The 21,790-nt window shown below is 40.9% G+C and overlaps 1 protein-coding gene across 4 annotated transcripts in view; it reads right to left on the bottom strand.

Moving 5' to 3' along the window:
* The window catches only part of aggf1 (angiogenic factor with G patch and FHA domains 1), an 82,213-nt gene that overhangs the window by 39,272 nt on the left and 21,151 nt on the right, over positions 1–21,790 (bottom strand). For all 4 annotated transcript variants that reach the window (XM_063049300.1, XM_063049301.1, XM_063049298.1 and 1 more), the window contains 2 exons: positions 11,308–11,614; positions 2,316–2,421 (listed from right to left, as the gene is read on the bottom strand). In XM_063049300.1, coding sequence (XP_062905370.1) covers positions 2,316–2,421; positions 11,308–11,614 — 413 coding nt within the window. The remainder of the gene's footprint in view (positions 1–2,315; positions 2,422–11,307; positions 11,615–21,790) is intronic.

Below are 21,790 nucleotides of genomic sequence, written 5' to 3'. Positions count from 1 at the left end.
TTCCTATGACACTCTGTGCTGCATCTCGGTGGAATGAGTCTCTGGCTGAATGTACTCCTGAGCCCACCCAGTGCGTTATGCAGTGGATGGGAGACATTGACCAAGATGGCATGCAACTTAGACAGCATCCTCTTTTCAGACACCACCGTGAGAGAGTCCAGTTCCATCCCCACAACATCACTGACCTTATGAATGAGTTTGTTTATTCTGTTGGTGTCTGCTATCTTCAGCCTGCTGCCCCAGCACACAACAACAAACATCTTAGCACTGGCCACCACAGACTCGTAGAACATCCTCAGCATTGTCCAGCAGATGTTAAAGGACCTCAGTCTCCTCAGGAAATAGAGACAGCTCTGACCCTTCTTGTAGACAGCCTCAGTGTTCTTTGACCAGTCGAGTTTATTGTTGATTCGTATCCCCAGGTATTTGTAATCCTCCACCATGTCCACACTGACCCCCTGGATGGAAACAGGGGTCACCGGTACCTTAGCTCTCCTCAGGTCTACCACCAGCTCCTTAGTCTTTTTCACATTAAGCTGCAGATAATTCTGCTCACACCACGTGACAAAGTTTCCTACCGTAGCCCTGTACTCAGCCTCATCTCCCTTGCTGATGCATCCAACTATGGCAGATTCATCCGAAAACTTCTGAAGATGACAAGACTCTGTGCAGTAGTTGAAGTCCGAGGTGTAAATGGTGAAGAGAAAGGGAGACAAGACAGTCCCCTGTGGAGCCCCAGTGCTGCTGATCACTCTGTCGGACACACAGTGTTGCAAGCACATGTACTGTGGTCTGCCAGTCAGGTAATCAAGAATCCATGATACCAGGGAAGCATCCACCTGCATCGCTGTCAGCTTCTCCCCCAGCAGAGCAGTGCGGATGGTGTTGAACGCACTGGAGAAGTCAAAAAACATGACCCTCACAGTGCTCGCTGGCTTGTCCAGGTGGGTGTAGACACGGTTCAGCAGGGAGACAACGGCATCCTCAACTCCTAGTCGGGGCTGGTAGGCGAACTGGAGGGGATCTAAGTGTGGTCTGACCATAGGCCAGAGCAGCTCCAGAACAAGTCTCTCCAGGGTCTTCATGATGTGGGAGATCAATGCCACCGGTCTGTAGTCATTGAGGCCACTGGCGCACGGCGTCTTCGGCACAGGGACGAGGCAGGATGTCTTCCACAGTAGAGGAACCCTCCGGAGCCTCAGGCTCAGGTTGAATACATGGTGAAGTACTCCACATAGCTGAGGGGCACAGGCTTTAAGCACCCCGGTAGCACCAAACCTACCCACATGGATATTAGTCCCCCTTGAGTTCAGGTGTAACCCGTCCTTTTTGTACAGGTCATAACTTTCCCAGAGAAGATCCCAAAGATCTGAAACCGTGTCCCCTGCACCAGTTCCTCAGCCACTCATTCATCTGTACTCTCATCCTATTTCTGCCCTGACTAGCACATGGCACTGGGAGTCATCCAGATTACTACCTTAGAGGTCCTGCTCTTCAGCCTCTTCCTTCAATCCTGATAATCACTGCACAGGACCTCTTCCCCATTTCTACTGGTGCCAATGTGCACCACAACCTCTGGATGGTCCCCTTCTCTCTTGAGAATATTTTTCAGCCATTCTTAGACATCCTGATCCCTTGCACCTAGGAGGCAACACAACATCTTGGTTTCTCTTTCATGGCCACAGAAGCTCCAGTCCACCCCCCTAACTATTGTGCCTCCTATCACTACGCTCTAACTGACTTTACTCTACTCTGCTTAGACTCAGAGTCAGCAACAGTGCCAGTGGCCTGGCTGCTGCTATTGTGCCCTGATAATAACCCCCCCCCCCCCCAGGAGTATTCAAAGGGGCATACTTGTTGCTGGGGGAATGGCCACAGAAGAACCCTGCACTAACCGCCTGTTCACCTTACTTCTCCTAGTGGTCATCCATCTACTATCTGAAGCCTAAACTCTGACTGTGACCACCCTATTGTTTACTAGTGCTTTCTTTGTGTATGGCAATCAATATATGAGCTTCAGATCATTAGAACTGGGAAGAATGTTTAAAAATGCTTTTAAATTTAGAATGATCACTTCCTCTAAACAAATTACTTAAGGCCATTAATATCAATGCTGATAATCTTTAAGAAGAAAAAAACATTACAAAGAAAAAACAGTATGAATTATTATGAAACAGTGAACTCAATGGGAAGTAGTAGTCTTCTCTTAAGTTTTGCAAAAACCTTACAATACAGTGCTAGTTAAAATCCTTATTCCAAGTTAAATAACGTTCTTCTCATTAACTTCGTTTATAAAATTTAATATTTTCCTGTACCTTCCAATAGTTGCTGACTTTTCTGCAGTGATAATGAACAGTGTACCAGGTGCCAGGACTGGTGATCGCACTACCATCACTCGGATACATGGAGGCCACAGATGACCTATATGATGGAAAGCAGCAATGATTAGAAATTTGAATAAAATATACAGGTTATTCCTCTGGAAAAGTGCAAACACATATTTGGTTGTAAGTCACCAGGCATGCTTATTACTGGCCTAAACCCCGAACAAAGTAGGTACCACTTATTTGCCCTCTGTCTCTTCATAATTGGAGTGAGGTCTCTTAATCAAATTTCCTCTAATGCGGTTTTAAATCATGATTATAGAGAAAACATCTAATGGCTAATGGTTAAGACAATCTCAAAATCTTTGGCACAAAATTGCAAAACATTAAAATTTAACAACTCGATTTTTAAAATTATTAAAAATCACTGGAAATATTCTGAACATTTAACTCTATTAAATGACAATTACCCTAACCTCCTCCCACAGTTGTTCTTCTCCAATCAAAAAAAATGGGCTTACTGGCAAGGGAACAGATTACTGAGGACGAGTGCTGGAAAACTGCTGAAATCTACAAGTGGTTCAAATTTTGAACAAATAATCCTGTCAATGGAGATTTATGCATACATTCAGGAGTTCTGACAGTTAGGAGACAAGTTCCATGCAGAGCTACGAAATTATCAGGAGATTCAGCCTTCATATGAAAATTATGAATCTTCAGCGACTTACAGTTAAAAAAGTGAAGGATGAAAATCTAAAAGCAAAATGCATGAAATACCCAGCACATCAAGTATTTATAGGAGACAAATAGTGACTAATAAATATATATTCCAAATTCATTCTCTGGTCTTACTGTTTCCAGTATTTTCTGTTTATTTAGTACAGAATGAAGAACCACTGATAACATTTTAAACTGGATACTATTAAACTACAACGGACTCTGGACTGAAATATACACCCTTAAGTTCTTTTTAACATAAAGTAAAGTTCTTCATGGCAAGCTATTAATACTCATTATTATTTTGTGGATTGTCATCATTGTATCTCAAAGTTCTATAGAGTTAAGTTGGTAATATTTCAGCTTTTACATAGCTTCAATGCGAAAACAAAATTGTACTTAATACAAAATAAGGGTAAGGTAGTTTATTCAAAGTATCAATTAGTAGTCAGTGTATCTAAAAAAGGAACAGAGAAGAACTACCATAAGTTCTTAGAACACTATCAGGAAACTCAGACCTATTAACCTGCAATTATTACAACATGTGGGAACTTCAAGAACACTTCAGATGCTCCAGAAATAACTGTGACGGATTTCTCCTAAATTCTGAGCTTGAAAGGTGGCAGAAGTCATTGCCCGAGGAAACCTAACTTTTCTCTCCTACACCACTTCCCTCCATGTTATTGATGCTGGCCTAATACATAGGGTGTAATCACTCACTACTTTTTTTTTCATGCCACCCAACTTATCATTCCCCAAACCCTACAGTCAGTCACTTATGTTCTCTGTTCTCGCATCAGGGAGAAAACAATGAAAGTCACATCAAACTTCAAGATTGTTTAATATCATTTCCAGTACACAAGTGTTAAGGAGAATGAAATAATTGTTAGTCCAGATCGGCTGCAGCACAAAATAAATGTAATAAGATAAAGAACATAATAATAATAAAGACCGCAATAAATGTAAGTACAAAAGATAGTTTGCATAATGACTGTATTAAAGTGACGCTAGGCACAGGATTGTCTCTGCATAAGATGACCCTGACAGGAAATGATAAAATAGTGGTGGTTCGGGGTATGAGGTTCCTAAGAGTGTCATAGCCAGGGGTGGTAGTGGAGATAAGCTCCCACTACCTATAAAGTGATCCAAATGGCATGCGACATGAACAGCCTCTGACAACCAAGTCCAGCTCTTGCCCTTCACGTGGCTTAGCTACTAGGTCCAGCGGAACTGTTTCTACTGACAGACCATTGGCGCCTCAAAACCAGTTGTTTCGGGGGAGGTGGGGCTCGTCAGCCTTGGACAGCAGTCCACTAGGAGAAGGAAAACTCTTATTTTAAACCTCCACTGCCTTGTGGTCATACCCATCCTTGAGAAGTCTTCGGGAGTAAATCCAGAGCCGAGGTCCCTGAGGCAGTCTGATGTTGTTTACAACTTCATTCTGGCAACCTCTGTGATGACACTAGTGCCAAGCTGTATCGGTGCTTGCCCTTCCCTTGGGCTACATCAGTGACGTAGAGAGGGGGAACCCACTGCATGGACAACAGCCGATTCTTCAAATCTTCCCAATCAGGCTTGTGAACTGGAAAGAACACAGTCCATCAGGAGGTGCAAACCTATGATCCCCTGGGATTAACGGGTGCCTGCTACTCGTTTGGGGTGTGGACAGGTGGAGATGTTGATCAGCCTTACAGCTTGGGAAGAGTAACTGTTATGTTTATTTTAAAAGAACTTACACTAGTTAGTGTAATGACCATGAATATGCAGTACAAGTCTTGTGCACTGTTTATTCCTTTGTGTGTGTACATATATTTTTATTATGAATAAAGTCTATTTTTGAAATTTAACAAATGACATAGCCAAAAGAACCAGAGCAATCTCAATTTAACTAAGTAAACATTTCTTATATTTCCCATTTCACTTCAGATTGTCAGTGGTATTCCTTTTATTTAACACAAAGAAATTTAAAAGGTGTGAAATGAAGGCAGTTACAGATAAACACAAACTGAGGAATCTAAAAGCTGTAAAATGCAAAGTGTAGGGTATGTCAAGAGGTCTAGCCACGCAAGCAGAGAGACGAAAAAGCTGAGACAATATTATAGGAGGATAGGCAGCTACTTCTGAGACAGAAAGAGAAAGCAAATTACCTGAAGTTGATGAATTCAATAATTCACGCCCAATGAGAAAATGAGACCTGCAGTTTCTTAAGCTTCAGATAGGCCTCATAATAACAGTGCAGAAGGCCACAGATAGGTTAGAGTAGAAGTGAGATAGCGAACTGAAATGGTAAGAACTTTCGGGTTGGCCTGCGGATTGACCCGACTACTTCTTCAGCAAGTTATCACTGTAAGCCCAGCTTCACTCTATCTGAGATGTTCCTTTTGGCCAAATTAACTTGTTTTGTATTTTCCCTTGTTCTTAGTCCTGAGATTTTAATTGTTTTTCTTACACACAGATTCCAGACATGACCTGAGTGTTTCCAGCATGTTTTGTTTGATTTCAGACTTCCAGCATTTGCAGTTTTCTAATTTTTAATGATTTTGCTTCTTTCATTTATACGTCTGGACTGTCACTATCCTTTTTTTAAAACCATCATTTCTGTCATTTAATAGGCACTGCAATCTACTTTTTAACGTATTTTTATTTTAGAGAAACATAGCAAACCTACAACACAATACAGGTCCTTTGGCTCACAAAGTTGTGCCGAACATGTCCTTACCTGAGATGATACCTAGAGTTACCCATAGCCCTCTATTTTTCTGAGCTCCATATACCTGTCCAGGAGTCCCTTAAAAGACCCTATTGTATCCGCCTCCACCACCACTGCCAGCAGCCCATTCCACGCTCTCACCACTCTCTGTGTAAAAAACTTATCCCTGATATCTCCTCTGTACCTACTTCCAAGCACCTTACAACTGTGCTAGCCATTTCAGCCCTGGGAAAAAGCTTTGACTATCCACACGATCAATGCCTCTCATCATCTTAAACACCTCTCATCCTCCGTCACTCCAAGGAAAAAAGGCAGAGCTCACTCAACCTGTTTTCATAAGGCATGATCCCCAATCCAGGCAACATTGTTGTAAATCTCCTCTGCACCATTTCTATGGTTTCCACATCCTTGCTATAGTGAGGCGACCAGAACTGAGCACAGTGCTCCAAGTGGGGTCTGACCAGGGTCCTATATAGCTGCAACATTACCTCTTGGCTCCTAAACTCAGTGCCACAATCGATAAAGGCCAATGCACCATATGCTTTCTTAACCACAGAGTCAACCTGCGCAGCAGCCTTGAGTGTCCTATGGACTTGGACCCCAAAATCCCTCTGATCCTCCACACTGCCAAGAGTCTTACCATTAATACTATATTCTGTCATCATATTCGACCTACCAAAATAAACCACCTCACACTTATCTGGGCTGAACTCCATCTACCACATCTCAGCCCATTTTTGCATCCTATCAATGTCCCGCTGTAACCTCTGACAGTTCTCCACACTATCCACAACACCTCCAACCTTTGTGTTATCAACAAGTTTACTAACCCATCCCTCCACTTCTTCATCCAGGTCATTTTAAAAATCACAAAGAGTAGGGGTCCTAGAACAGATCCCTGAGGCACACCACTGGTGACTGACCTCCATGCAGAATATGACCCGTCTACAACCACTCTTTGCCTTCTGTGGGAAGCCAGTTCTGGATCCACACTGCAATTTCCCCTTAGAAACACAGAAAACCTACAGCACAATACAGGCCCTTCGGCCCACAAAGCTGTGCCGAACATGTCCTTAACTTAGAACTACCTAGGCTTACCCATAACCCTGTATTTTTCTAGCTCCATGTATCCATCCAGGAGTCTCTTAAAAGACCCTATTGTTTCTGCCTCCACCACCGCCGCTGGCAGCCCATTCCATGTGCTCACCACTCTCTGAGTAAAGAACTTAGCCCTGACATCTCCTCTGTACCTACTTCCAAGCACCTTAAAAATATGCCCTCTCATGCTAGCCATTTCAGCCCTGGGAAAAAGCCTCTGACTATCCACATGATCAATGCCTCTCATTATCTTGTACACTTCTATCAGGTCACCTCTCATCCTCCATCGCTCCACGGAGAAAAGGCCAAGTTCACTCAACCTATTCTCATAAGCCATGCTCTTTGATATTACTTGCTATCTTGCTTTCATATTTCATCTTTTCCCATTTAATGATTTCTAGTTGCTCTCTGTAGGTTTTTAAAAACTTCCCAATCTTCTGTCTTCCCACTAATTTGTGCTTTGTTCTATACCCTTTCTTTTGCTTTTACCATAACTTTGACTTTCCTTGTCAACCACAGTTGTACTATTTTACCACTTGAGTATTTCTTCACTTTTTCCCAGAAATGTACACCTTTGCTCCTCTGCTGACATCCCTGCCAGCAGCTATTTAGAATTTACTTTGGCCATCTCCTCTCTCATATCACTGTAATTTCCCTTACTCCACTGAAATACTGCTACATCAGACTTTACTTTCTCCCTATCAATTTTCAAATTGAACACAATCATATTGTGATCACTGGTACCGAAGGGTTCTTTTATCTTAAGCTCCCTAATCACCTCCGGTTCATTACATAACACCCAATCCAGTATAGCTGATCCCCTAGTAGGTTCAACAACAAACTTCTCTAAAAAGCTATCTCTTAGGCATTCAACAAACTCACTCTCTTGAGATCCATTACCAACCTGATTTTCCCAATCGACCTACATGTTAAAATCTCCCATGACTACCATAACATTGCCCCTTTGACTCATCTTTTCAATTTCCTGTTGTAACCTGTGGTCCACCTCACAGCAACTTGGATCCCATGCCTCCTTACTTTCTCAATAAGCCTTGCATGGGGTACAATATCAAGTGCCTTGCTGAAATCCATATACACTACACCTACTGCTCTACCATCAACGTGTTTAGTTACATCCTCAAAAAATTCAATCAGGCTTGTAAGGCATGACCTGCCTTTCAGAAAGCCATACTGACTATTCCTAACCATATTATGCCTCTCCAAATGTTCATAAATCCTGCCTCTCAGGATCTTTTCCATCAACTTACCAACCATTTTCTTTCCTCCCCTTCTCACTCTACTTGTATCTTAAAACTTAATTTTTTTCTACACATGAAAAATTTTGATTTGCATCGCTCTACTATGCATTTTATGAGTTATTTTACAGAGATAATGTATTTATAATTTATTTTACAATGTTCTAGTGACCACAGAGAATTATATCTATAAACAGAAAATTCAGCCCAAATGTCTTTGTGAATATTTTGAAGTTCTAAGTAAATTATCAAAATACATGTCACTATATACAACCCTGAGATTCATTTTCTTGCAGGCATACCCAATTATCCATAATATAATAACCATAATAGAATCAATGATTTAATTGGTATTTGTATAGCACAAGAGCTTCCTGACTCAACTCGCAGTATCTCTTGCCAACCTACCCCTAACACCATCCCCACAAAATTCTCTTCTCATATCCCTCTACTGTTTGCTCCGTTGTGTACATCTTAAGTTTCCCCTTAAAATGCATCACTGTACTTACACTAATTGTTGCCCAGTCTTCTTAGTGCTGAATAACAGAGGAGATTTGAGTGTTTTCTAAATAATCATCATCAGTTAATCCAATACATTCTGAAAATAGTACATACTGCAGCCACAAAATGCTGACATTGGAGGAGGCATTGACATCTTGGTTTTGCAAATTTTATCACGAGTGACAATGGACATCAATTTATCTTATGTTTCAGAATTAAGGTGATTACTTGAATTACATGTAAATACATTTCTCAGGATTAGATTTTAAAAACTTACTTTAGAGGGTGTGGGCGACGTTGAGAAAACAGAATATTGCTCATTCTTAATGTCTTTGAAAAGATGGTGTACTGTCATCTTAAAAACACTTTATTCCTTCTGGAGGAGATTCTGCCAAGAAGTGTAATAAAAGGGGAGTTCCAGGATTTAAATACAGCAAGAAGAAAGGAATTGCAATCTAATTTCAAGTCTGGATAATGCCTAACTACGGAGGGCAATTCAAGGCTATGGGGAACTGGCATAAGAATTGGAATGTGGGGCAGATCAGTAATGTTCCCATTCCCTGCTACCTTTGTCCTTAAGGTGGTGGAAGTGGTGATTTGGGCAAGGGTATAATTGGGCAAGAGTTTCAGAACAACCCGTGTTCAAACACTGGAATGGATTCAAATACCTACTTATACTGCAAATAGTTAATTTCAAGTCTTGTTGATAGTTCTGTCAGTTCACTCCACAGCATTAAAGTTTTTAATGTTTTTGGTATTTCGGTTAACCTTTTATAAAAAATTGATTTTAATATTTTAAAATTTAAAAGCTTGAATTTTAATAGCCTGTAATCTCATGTACATCAGACATTTATAAAATGATAAATCACACTCTCAATTTTGGCAGCTAGCAAAACCAGGAGCAGAGCTATCTGTTGTCAAGACTCTCAGTGGGCTGAACTTTGTTTTTTGTATTGCCCACAGACTTGTTACTGTCCAATCATATCATTGGAGTTCAGATGCTTCAACGTTCAAAGATTCAAAGTGTATTTATTATCAAAGAATGTATAAATTATACAACCTTCAGATTTGCTTGCTTATAGGCAGTTGGAAAAGCAAGAAACCTGAAAGAGCCCAATAAAAAAAAGACCCCCCCAGTGCCCAGAGAGAAAGAGAAAAGAAACAGAAAACAAATCATGTAGACAGCAGAAGCCAGCAACAAAAGCAGCATTCCAAACCAAATTGAGTCCTTAGATCCAAATCCCCCAAGCAGACCCAAAGCCCTGCCATTCAGTTCATCACACTAGCGGGGCAAATCGGCACAAAGTTTGCAGACATGAAACACAGCAAACCGGGTTCAGTCTCATAGTCATAGCGTCACGGAGAGAGGAATGCCCGGACTATCTGGGCCGGTGTTTAAATTGCCCAATCCTTGCACTGGTACCTGGTCCCGCCAATGCGAATTGCTCCAGGCCAGGATTTTGCTGCCAGAGAAGCCATTCTTGACCACTGCAAATCAGCGTGGTGCCCAAAGCGATCCAACCTCGCCTGACACCCTACCTTAACAGTCTATCTGGGCCGGCATCTAGATTGTCCAAAAAGTGTATTGGTCCTCGCATTAGGACCTAGACCTCGCTGTGGAGAATTGCTCCGGGCCTAGAACACGCCAGCCAGCGATTCACTTTGGACCTGGATTCGCTGGTGAAGAAGCCATTCTCCACCTCTCCAAATTGGCTTGGTGCTGAGAACAATCCACCCTTGTATCCTGGCCAGCCATCGAAACTTGTCTATCTCATCTTCTTCACTCCAGCCAGCACGGCTCCAACTAGAAGTGCATCAATTTTGCAGCGCACCAGCAGGGCACATCTCACGAATTTGTTTTGCCTTTGCTCACCTCTTTGTTGATGCAGTGATAGTTTACCACAATTAACTTCAAAAAAATATTATGAATAATGCTTTTAATCAAATTCCTTTGCTTTCAAACTACCAGTAAGCTGTCATGTCAATGTAGCGCTGTCATGTAGCGCTATCTCAAACTGGAACTTTCCGGTCGATAAGATACACTTACTACATCCAAACAACATATGGATGGCCATGGAGAGATGGTAGCCTATACACAGGCACATTGTCTTTTATCTCCAAGTGAATTTCCATTTAATGACAGTGATTGTTGTTTCACATTTTTCTATTACTACCACTGTTGCCAAGTACAGCTTCTCTACCTGCAATATTTGCTTCAGTGTTTCCAAATATTATATCCTGAAGTACTTAACGCAAACTGATGAAAATGCATTGATCTAAAACATAGACTATATTTCTCTCTTCAAAGATGCTGCCTGAGAGTTTCCTATATTTTCTGTTTTTATTATAGCAATCCTATGATTACATTGTAATTACTGTATTATTGACTACTTCCACTCTTGTTCGGCTTAAATGCAATTTCAGACAGGGGGAAAGCACATAGAAATCCCTTTGAATTATAGGATTCTAGACTCAGGAGAAAAGATGTCATGATTACTGCCTCCATCCAATACAGAACACAGCAGTATTAAGCTGCATTTGTGAATTCTTATCATAAACTAAGTTTTCATTACAAAGTGATTTTAAAATGCCATTCAAATATAGTATGCCTCAGTATAACTAACTTTTCCCTCCTGATTATTTATATATGTATTCAAATAGCATTATTTAAAACAACACTATCGATTAAAACATCACTTACCCTCATTCATAAAATCATCTTCACTTTCACTTGACTCTTCTGTCTCTTCATCTATAAAACTGCTTTTCTCAGAATCTGTGATTTCTCCTTCCTCTGGTTCACTTGCAAATCCAGCCTCCTCTTCTTCTTCCAGCTTTACTTCAACATCCTCTTCACCTTGAATACTCAGGCCTAGATTTGAATTGAGTCCATTGGAGGAACTCTGATCAATATCCACCATTTTTGTTTTCTTTCGTTTTTCTGCTGATGGTAACTCATTGTCTTTCAGGTCCCAAAACCCGCAATTCAACGTTTCAGCTTCAATATCCTTAGAGGAAAAAACAAATATATTTCAAGGACAAGTCTTGGAAGTGTTTTATGGCAGAACCTCAAAACTAAGAAATACAATAGGATAAGGTGGAGAAATAGCAAATGGACACACACAAGGTATTGCACTTAAGCAGGTCAAATATAGAAGTATACATTAAATGACAGGACCCTTCAGAGAAATGATATACAGGTGTCCCCCGCTTTTCAAACGTTCGCTTTACGAAACCTCACTGTTACAAAAGACCTACATTAGTACCCTGTTTTCGCTAATAGAAGGCTTTTTCACTTACGAAAAAAGCAATGTGCGAAAAATAAAGCAGCGCGCGCCCCGAGCAGCCAAGCTCCTCCCCCGGAACTGCATTCTAGCCGCCATTGCTTAAACACATGCTTTATCTCGATTTATTTTGTGCATCCGTTAGCAAGATGAGTTCTAAGGTATCTGAAAAGCCTAAAAGAGCTCGTTAGGGTGTTACACTTAGCGTAAAACTAGACATAATTAAGCATTTCGATCGTGGTGAACGAAGTAAGGACATTGTCCGCACGTTGAACTTGCCTGCATCCACCATTTGAACTATTTATATGCAGAGAGAAAAAATCTTGAAAGCTGCCGATGTTACTGTTGGTTCTGCTCGTAGCAAAGTGGTCTCTCTTAGTCGGCATCCAGTAATGGATAAAATGGAAGGTCTATTGCTTGAGTGGATTGATAGGTGTACAAAAGGTGGTGTTCCTTTAAGTTATCTGACACTTAAGGAGAAATCAGTCAGTCTTTTTAATAAGCTGAAACAGAAAGCACTCGCTGATGGTGATGAAAGTATTGTGAAAGTGGAATTTAAAGGTGGTCACGGGTGGTTTGATCGGTTTCTGAGGCGAGGGCAGCTTCATAGTTTATCGTTTACTGGAGAGAGTGCTTCGGCTGATAACTGAAGCTGCTGAAAGGTTCCCAAAAGAACTGAAGAAAATAATTACAGAAGGTGGTTATTTGTATAAGCAAGTGTTTAACTGTGACGAAACTGCAATTTATTGGAAAAAATTGCCGAGTAAGACATTTATTTCGAAAGAAGAAAAGCAGGCTAAGGGACACAAGGCATTTAAGGACAGGTTTACCCCAATGCCTATTATTAACGCTACTAAGCCTCTACTAGTGTACCATTCAGAAAATCTGAGGGCACTTAAAGGCATTGATAAGAAAACATTTCCCGTTGTGTTCCGTTCACATCCAAGCAGTTGGAACACCCAAGTGGTTTTTTCTGAGTACATGAGCAGATACGTTCGTCCTTTTGTTGAAAAATACTGTAGAGAAGATAACCTCGATAATAGGTGTCTTGTGATTGTCGATAATTGTGCTGCTCATCCGCCTGCCATTACCGAGTATGGCAATAGCATTCATGTTGCGTTCTTACCGCCGAATACGACATCGTTGCTGCAGCCGTGTGACCAAGGCCTAATAGCCACAATTAAGGCTTACTATACACAAAACGTGATGCGTTTTATTTTAAGTGCTATTGACAGAGAGGGCAACTCCGAAGCATCTTTGCGAGAGGTCTGGAAAGACTACAATATAAAACTGGCAATCGCCAACATTGGAGATGCTCTCGATAGGCTAACAGTCTCGATGAGAAATGGCATTTGGAGGAAACTATGTCCCGAAGCGGTGAACGATTTTAAAGGCTTCGAACCATCAACAATAAATATGACAATAGTGAGCTTGGCTAAGGAGGCTGGGTTTGTGGAAGTTGACGAAGATGATGTTGAAGAGGTTTTGGCATCCCATGACCAAGAATTGACAGAAGAGCTGATGCAATTGCAAGAGGAAAGGATAACAATCGAAAACGAACGCAGTAGCGAAAATGAAGTCGTCCAGGGACTAAACATGAAGCAGGTGTGTGAGATTTTCGCTGCGATTGAGAGCGCTGCAATGATTGCAGAAAAGTATGACTTTAATTTTGAAAGGGCACGTAGGTTTAGGGCAGGTTTGCAGGATGTTTTGAGTGCTTACAAAGAACTCTATGATCTAAAAATGCGCGAGGCTCAGCAGTCAAGTATACTGTCGTTTTTCAAGCCTTGCACATCAGCCACAGCAGACGACGAACCTCGACCTTCGACATCGAGGCAGGTAGACATAGAAGAAGATGACCTGGCTGCCCTATTGGAAATAGACTACAATGAGATGACATCCCAGTCTCCTCTACCTCCCACCACCCCAATTTCCGACGACTCAGCCTAACACACCATCCCGATTCCCGTAAGTGAAACTACATTGTACATACATTATGTCTACTTTATATAGGTTGTGTATTTTTGTGTTATTTAGTATGATTTGTTATTTGGTATGATTTGGCAGCCTCACAGCTTAAAGGTTACTGGAAAGAGTGCTTCTACCGACAGCGTCTGCGCCGACAGTGCTTCCACCGAGAGCGCATGCGTGAGATTTTTGCTGCGCTAGACTGTGCTTCAATGATTGCAAAAAGTATTTCTACTTTATATGGGCTGTGTACTTTTGTGTTATTTAGTATGATTTGGCAGCCTCATAGCTTAAAGGTTACTGGAGAGAGTGCTTCTGTCGAGAGTGCATGTGTGAGATTTTCGCTACGCTAAACAGTACTTCAATGATTGCAAAAAGTATTTCTACTTTATATAGGCTGTGTATTTATCATATCATTTCTGCTTTTACTATATGTTACTGTTATTTTAGGTTTTATGTGTTATTTGGCATGATTTGGTAGGTTATTTTCTGGGTCTGGAAACGCTCAAAAATTTTTCCCATATTAATAAATGGTAATTGCTTCTTCACTTTACGACATTTCGGTTTACGAGCTGTTTCATTGTAACGCTCTACCTTCGGATGGCGGGGGAAACCTGCATAGAGAAACGCAAACACAAGGAAATCTGCAGATGCTGGAATTTCAAGCAACACACATAAAAGTTGCTGGTGAACGCAGCAGGCCAGGCAGCATCTCTAGGAGGAGGTAGAGTCGACGTTTCCGGCCGAGACCCTTCGTCAGGACTAACTGAAAGAAGAGCTAGTAAGAGATTTGAAAGTGGGGGGGGAGGGGGAGATCTGAAATAGGAGAAGACAGGAGGGGGAGGGATGGAGCCAAGAGCTGGACAGTTGATTGGCAAAAGGGATTTGAGAGGCATCAGAAGGTCCAAATTGAGAGGCTCGAAAACGAATCCTAAAGCCAAATGGAGTAAGTTGGCGGCAGAGACACGTTCCAAGAAAGGATATATGGCTGTGATAGCGAGTCTGAGTCAAAATGAGGTCGAAAAGTTGAAGCACCAAAGAAATTATAGATGGGGAGCAGTGAGAGATGGTTTCATTAAAGTCCCGTCGAAGAGAAGATTTAAACTTCTTCAATGTAGGTATCACCGGAAGAAGCTTCGCAGTAGAGAATTTAAAAACGCAAACACCAGGAAATCTACAGATGCTGTAATTTCAAGCAACACACATCAAAGTTGCTGGTGAACGCAGCAGGCCAGGCAGCATCTCTAGGAAGAGGTACACTCGACGTTTCGGGCCGAGACCCTTCGTCAGGACTAACTGAAAGAAGAGCCAGTAAGAGATTTGAAACTTGCTATCACAGCCATATATCCTTTCTTGGAACGTGTCTCTGCCATCAACTCACTCCAGTCGGCTTTATCTCTTACTAGCTCTTCTTTCAGTTAGTCCTGACGGAGGGTCTCGGCCCGAAACGTCGACTGTACCTCTTCCTAGAGATGCTGCCTGGCCTGCTGTGTTCACCAGCAACTTTTATATAATAGAGAAAACTTGGGGTCCAAGTCCTTGAAAGTAGCAACTCAGGGTGGTAAAGGTGGCTTACAGCATATTTGACTTTCTCGGTCAGTGCACTGAGCATAACAATTTTCAAGTCATGTTGCAGCTGCATAAAAATTTGGTTAGGCTACGTTTGGAGAAGTATCTGCATTATATGAAAAGTATGAGGCTTTAGAGAGGATGCAAAAGAAGTTCACCAGGATGCTGCCAGGATTAAAAATCTTTGAATTCAGTTTACACAGAGCCACCATGAATGTGCTGCCAGAGGAGGTGGGGTGGTGGGGACAGACATAATAGCAACATTTAAGAGATATTTAGAGGAGCAGTGGGGGGTAGAGAAATATAGACTGCATGCAGAAAGATGAAGTTAGTTTAAATAGGTATCATTAGCTTAAGATGAAGCAGACATTGTGGGCCAAATCACCTGCTTCCATACTGTACTCTTCTATGTTTGTTAAGTACAATGAAAGATTTCAGGAAAGTATTGGATACGTGCGAAGAAATTCTCACTGCAATCGCTATATATTAACTACTACTATCAATTAAGAATGATGCATATACTGCTACTAATACAATTGAATATCATATGACTGGGAGTGAAATTCAGAAAACAATATTCAGAATATAAGTTTTCCTTAATAAATTAACTTTAAAAAAAACTGGAATGATTAATGTGCTTGGATCTTGGTCGTGATCTTACAATAAATTACTAAAGCAACTTCGACATATTTAACCAATATCTGACCACATTCACATGTAAATTATAAGCAGAATGCCCTTCAGGCTTCCAAGCCTAATCCACCATTCAATAAGATCAAATAGGATCCTATTTTGAAGAACCACAAATTCTTGTTTGCTATCTACAAGGTAAAACAGATGTTTAGCTAACTCTATCTCAATCTTCAGATCCACTCATTACTTCTATTATAATCATTCTACACTTTTAAATTTAAATTTTGTCCCTGTTACTTTATTCTGCATTCTTTTATTGCTTTGTCCCGTTTTACCTAAATGCACTGTATAATGATTTGATCTACATGAACAGTATGAAAGACTCAGTACTAGTGATATAATAATCTAATTCCAATACATAACCTCTACCCTTACTCGAGAGTGAAACTGAAGGAACTGACAATGAGTGACAACTTCCCAAAATATAAGCAAATAGATTCAACTTTTCATTAAGCTTAAATGATTGATTCAATCTAACTTTTTTCAGATCTTGGCAATCAAACAATATACATTTTATTGTTTGCAACATCAGCATGAGAAACCAGTAACAGATGTTTCTCAGAGGATATAAGAGGGCCCTAGAAAAGAAGCTGGTCTACAAATGAAAGATCGGAGAGATAATACTTATTTAGCCAGTGTCAAATAAATGCTTTTCATCCTTGATAGTATAATTCCTCTAGGAATGTAGTCAGCACTGAAATACTATTATAAATTGAGACAATATCAAACAACAAACATGATTACAGATGCTAGAAATCTGAAATAAAATAGAAAATGTTGTAAACATCCAACAATTGCTCATCAATTTGCAAGTATTTGAGCGCGGAATGCATTTTCTCTCTGCTGTTATCTTCTGTAGAAATTCTGCAATTACAGCTGTGTTATGCAAGAAACCATTCAGTTAGATTCTCCTCCTCCATGAAGTGAGATTTGAACAAATATCAATTCAAACTGGCTGTATCACCATCTGGTATGGAGGGGTGGGGGTGCTACTGTACAGGATTGAGATAAGCTACAGAGAGTTATAAACTTTGTCAACTCCATCATGGGCACTAGCCTCTGTAGTATCTAGGACATCTTCAAGGAGCAATACCTCAAAAAGGTGGCTTCCAACATTAAGGACCCCCACCACCCAGGACATGCCCTGTTCTCATTGCTACCATCAGAAAGAGGTACAGGAGCCTGAAGGCACATACTCAATGATGAGGAGCAGCTTCTTCCCCTCTGCCATACAATTTCTGAATGGACATTGAACCCACGAACACTGCCGCATTATTTTTTTTATTTTTGCACTTCATATTTAACTATATTATATATGTATTATAATTCATTTTTTCTCTATATTACGTATTGCATTGTACTGCTGCCGCAAAGGCAACAAATTTCACAACGTGTCAGTGATATAAACCTGATTATGAAAGTCCAATAAGCTTCATATAATGTATGGTGGTTTTCAAATAACCTTCACAAAGACTTTGAATTTTAATTTGTTAAGAGCATTTCTGATACTGTATCTTTGCCACAAAACATTTTCATGAGGTTATGATCTTTATTTGAATTACTCACTTTTTAAACCTCAATGTTCAATAAAGGTCTACTAAAAAAGACTAATCAATGGAACAAAGCCACAGAGTTATGTGCCTCAAAGATGATCAAGATTTAAAAAAAACATGTTTCAAGTTGCAGCATTATGGGCTTAATACCTTCAGGTTATGTTTATCATGTACAATTAATAGATCATTCCCACCACTAATGAGCCTAGGACGGCTATTTGTACTAGAAACCTATTTTTGCCATTAATCTACCTGTTTCTGATTCTGACCATCCCAAAGAAGAAATCTTCAAACTAGCCATTGATTCTGTCATTTGCAGCACCTAGGGACAGGAGGAACAGAATCTAATGAATAGTTGGATATATATTAAAAAAACCAAGACCTTAGCAGAGCATTAGGTTTAATGTCCTTTGACACAAAATAGTGACAAAATGGATCCTGGGCAAGTGACCTGAAAAACACCAAAGAGCAAACAACGCATGTCACTCAACATACATCAAAGTTGCTGGTGAATGCAGCAGGCCAGGCAGCATCTCTAGGAAGAGGTACAGTCGACGTTTCAGGCTGAGACCCTTCGTCAGGACTAACTGCGTTAGTCTGAAGCGTTAGTCCTGATGAAGGGTCTCAGCCTGAAACATCGACTGTACCTCTTCCTAGAGATGCTGCCTGGCCTGCTGCGTTCACCAGCAACTTTTATGTGTGTTGCTTGAATTTCCAGCATCTGCAGAATTCCTGTTGTTTGTTGTTGTCACTCACCTAATTGAGTTTGCATTTGTAACACTTTTGCATTCTATACTGTCTCGTCTGCAGAACACAACATTGAGCAGTTTTATCTGACACCTACATGATCAATGGAAAAGGTGAAAGCAAAATGCTATACATTAAGCTGTTTCAATGAAATGCATTGATGTGAATGAATAGTGTGTGCATGCCACATAGGTGAAAATGAGAAGGTACAAATGGAAAATAGAGCATCCTTCAAGCTTGCTCTTGATGAGTAAGGCAATATAGATTGAAGGAAAATATTAATAGTGTTAAAAATTAGAATGACAAGAACCACAGATGCCTCCAAACTGTCTTCATTTAAGCTCATGGAATAGAGGCACATACACTTGAATTTTCAAAATAGTTATTTCTATACATAAAGGAGGAGAATCCACTGGAAAGGAAAATTACTAACCATTCCTGTAGGTATCATAAGTTGTTAAAGAGATTTAGATCTTAACAACTAGCAAACTAAACTCTTCAAAGATTTGCAGCGTACAGTCAGATAGCAATACACTCATTTGCTTTTGTAGTCAGTATGTTTTAATCACACCATGGGTTTATGAAATGTGACAGAACTTTAAAGCTCATGAGGAACTCAACAACATTAGTTCAATTTTTAAGTGCTTCCAAAACCACCAATGTCTGATGAGGGGACCAAAACTATGCCTGCTGTTTCGATATTTTTAAGTTTTTTGGGGTGCGAACTCGTATTTGGACAATTGCATAGGATAGAAAATTTGGTAAATCCTTTTCCATTGAAAATAGAAGTGTTCTCCTCAGCCATTGTCCTATTCTGTCCAAATTACAACAGGAAATAAAAAAGGCTTGTCAGAAGGGCAGTGTTATGATAATTGTGGGGGATTTTAACATGCGAGTGGATTGGGGAAATCAGGTCGGCACTGGATCTCAAGAGAGAGAATTTGTAGAATGTCTGCGAGATGGCTTTTTAGAACAGCTTGTTGACAAGCCCACTAGGGGATCGGCTGTACTGGATTGGGTATTGTGTAATGAACCAGAGGTGATTAGAGAGATTGAGGTGAAGGAACCCTTAGGAGGCAGTGATCATAACATGATTGAGTTCACTGTGAAATTTGAAAAACAGAAGCCAAAATCTGATGTGTCGATATTTCAGTGGAGTAAAGGAAATTACAGTGGCATGACAGGAACTGGCCAAAGTTGACTGGAAAGGAACACTGGCGGGAAAGAAGGCACAGCAGCAGTGGCTGGAGTTCATGCGAGGAGTGAGGAATGTGCAAGACAGATATATTCCAAAAGAGAAGAAATTTTCAAATGGAAAAAGATGCAACCATGGTTGACAATAGAAGTCAAAGCCAAAGTTAAAGCAAAGGAGAGGGCATACAAGGAAGTAAAATTTAGCAGGAAGACAGAGAATTGGGAAGTTTATAAAAGCTTACAAAAGGAAACTAAGAAGGTCATTAAGAGGGAAAAGATTAACTATGAAAGGAAGCTAGCAAATATATCAAAGAGGATACTAAAAGCTTTTTCAAGTATATAAAGAGTAAAAGACAGGTGAGAGTAGATATAGGACCGATAGAAAATGATGCTGGAGAAATTGTAATGGGAGATAAGGAGATGGCGGAGGAACTGAACGAGTATTTTGCATCAGTCTTCACTGAGGAAGACATCAGCAGTATACCGGACACTCAAGGGTGGCAGGGAAGAGAAGTGTGCGCAGTCACAATTACAACAGAGAAAGTACTCAGGAAGCTGAATAATCTAAAGGTAGATAAATCTCCTGGACCAGATGGAATGCACCCTCGTGTTCTGAAGGAAGTAGCTGTGGAGATTGCTGAGGCATTAGCGATGATCTTTCAAAAGTCGATAGATTCTGGCATGGTTCTGGAGGACTAGAAGATTGCAAATGTCACTCCACTATTTAAGAAGGGGGCAAGAAAGCAAAAAGGAAACTATAGACCTGTTAGCTTGACATCGGTGGATGGGAAGTTGTTGGAGTCGATTGTCAAGGATGAGGTTACAGAGTACCTGGAGGCATATGACAAGATAGGCAGAACTCAGCATGGATTTCTTAAAGGAAAATCCTGCCTGACAAACCTATTACAATTTTTTGAGGAAATTACAAGTAGGCTAAACAAGGGAGATGCAGTGGATGTTGTATATTGGATTTTCAGAAGGCCTTTGACAAGGTGCCACACATGAGGCTACTTAACAAGATAAGAGCCCAAGGAATTACGGGAAAGTTACATACGTGGATAGAGCGTTGGCTGATAGGCAGGAAACAGAGAGTGGGAATAAAGGGATCCTATTCTGGTTGGCTGCCGGTTACCGGTGATGTTCCACAGGGGTCCGTGTTGGGGCCGCTTCTTTTTACATTGTACATCAACAATTTGGATTATGTAATAGATGGCTTTGTGGCTAAGTTTGCTAACGATACAAAGATAGGTGGAGGGGCCGGTAGTGCTGAGGAAACGGAGAGACTGCAGAGAGGCTTGGATAGATTGGAAGAATGGGCAAAGAAGTGGCAAATGAAATACAATGTTGGAAAGTGTATGGTTATGCACTTTGGCAGAAGAAATAAACGGGCAGACTATTATTTAAATGGGGAAAGAATTCAAAGTTCTGAGATGCAATGGGACTTGGGAGTCCTCGTACAGGATACCCTTAAGATTAACCTCCAGGTTGAGTCGGTGGTGAAGAAGGCAAATGCAATGTTGGCATTCATTTCTAGAGGAATAGAGTACAGGAGCAGGGATGTGATGTTGAGGCTCTATAAGGCGCTGGTGAGACCTCACTTGGAGTACTGTGGGCAGATTTGGTCTCCTTATTTAAGAAAGAATATGCTGACATTGGAGAGGGTACAGAGAAGATTCACGAGAATGATTCTGGGAATGAGAGGGTTAACATATGAGGAACGTTTGTCCGTTCTTGGACCGTATTCCTTGGAGTTTAGAAGAATGAGAGGAGACCTCATAGAAAGATTTTGAATGTTGAAAGGCATGTAGAGAGTGGATGTGGCAAAGTTGTTTCCCATGATGGAGGAGTCTAGTACAAAAGGGCATGACTTAAGGATTGAAGGGCGCCCATTCAGAACAGAAATGCAAAGAAATTTTCTTAGTCAGAGGGTGGTGAATCTATGGAACTTGTTGCCACGGGCAGCAGTGGAGGCCAAGTCATTGAGTGTACTTAAGGCAGAGGATGATAGGTATCTGAGTAGCCAGGGCATCAAAGGTTATGGTGAGAAAGCGGGGGTTTGGGACTAAATGGGAGAATGGATCAGCTCATGATAAAATGGCGCAGCGGACTCGAGGGGCCGAATGGCCGACTTCTGCTCCTTTGTCTTATGGTCTTATTCAGTGCACAGGGCATTACC

This window comes from Mobula hypostoma, chromosome 5 (genome assembly GCF_963921235.1).
Source record: "Mobula hypostoma chromosome 5, sMobHyp1.1, whole genome shotgun sequence".
Lineage (NCBI taxonomy): Eukaryota > Metazoa > Chordata > Chondrichthyes > Myliobatiformes > Myliobatidae > Mobula > Mobula hypostoma.
Note: the sequence above shows the minus strand (reverse complement) of the source record. Positions and strands in the feature narration are given on the sequence as shown.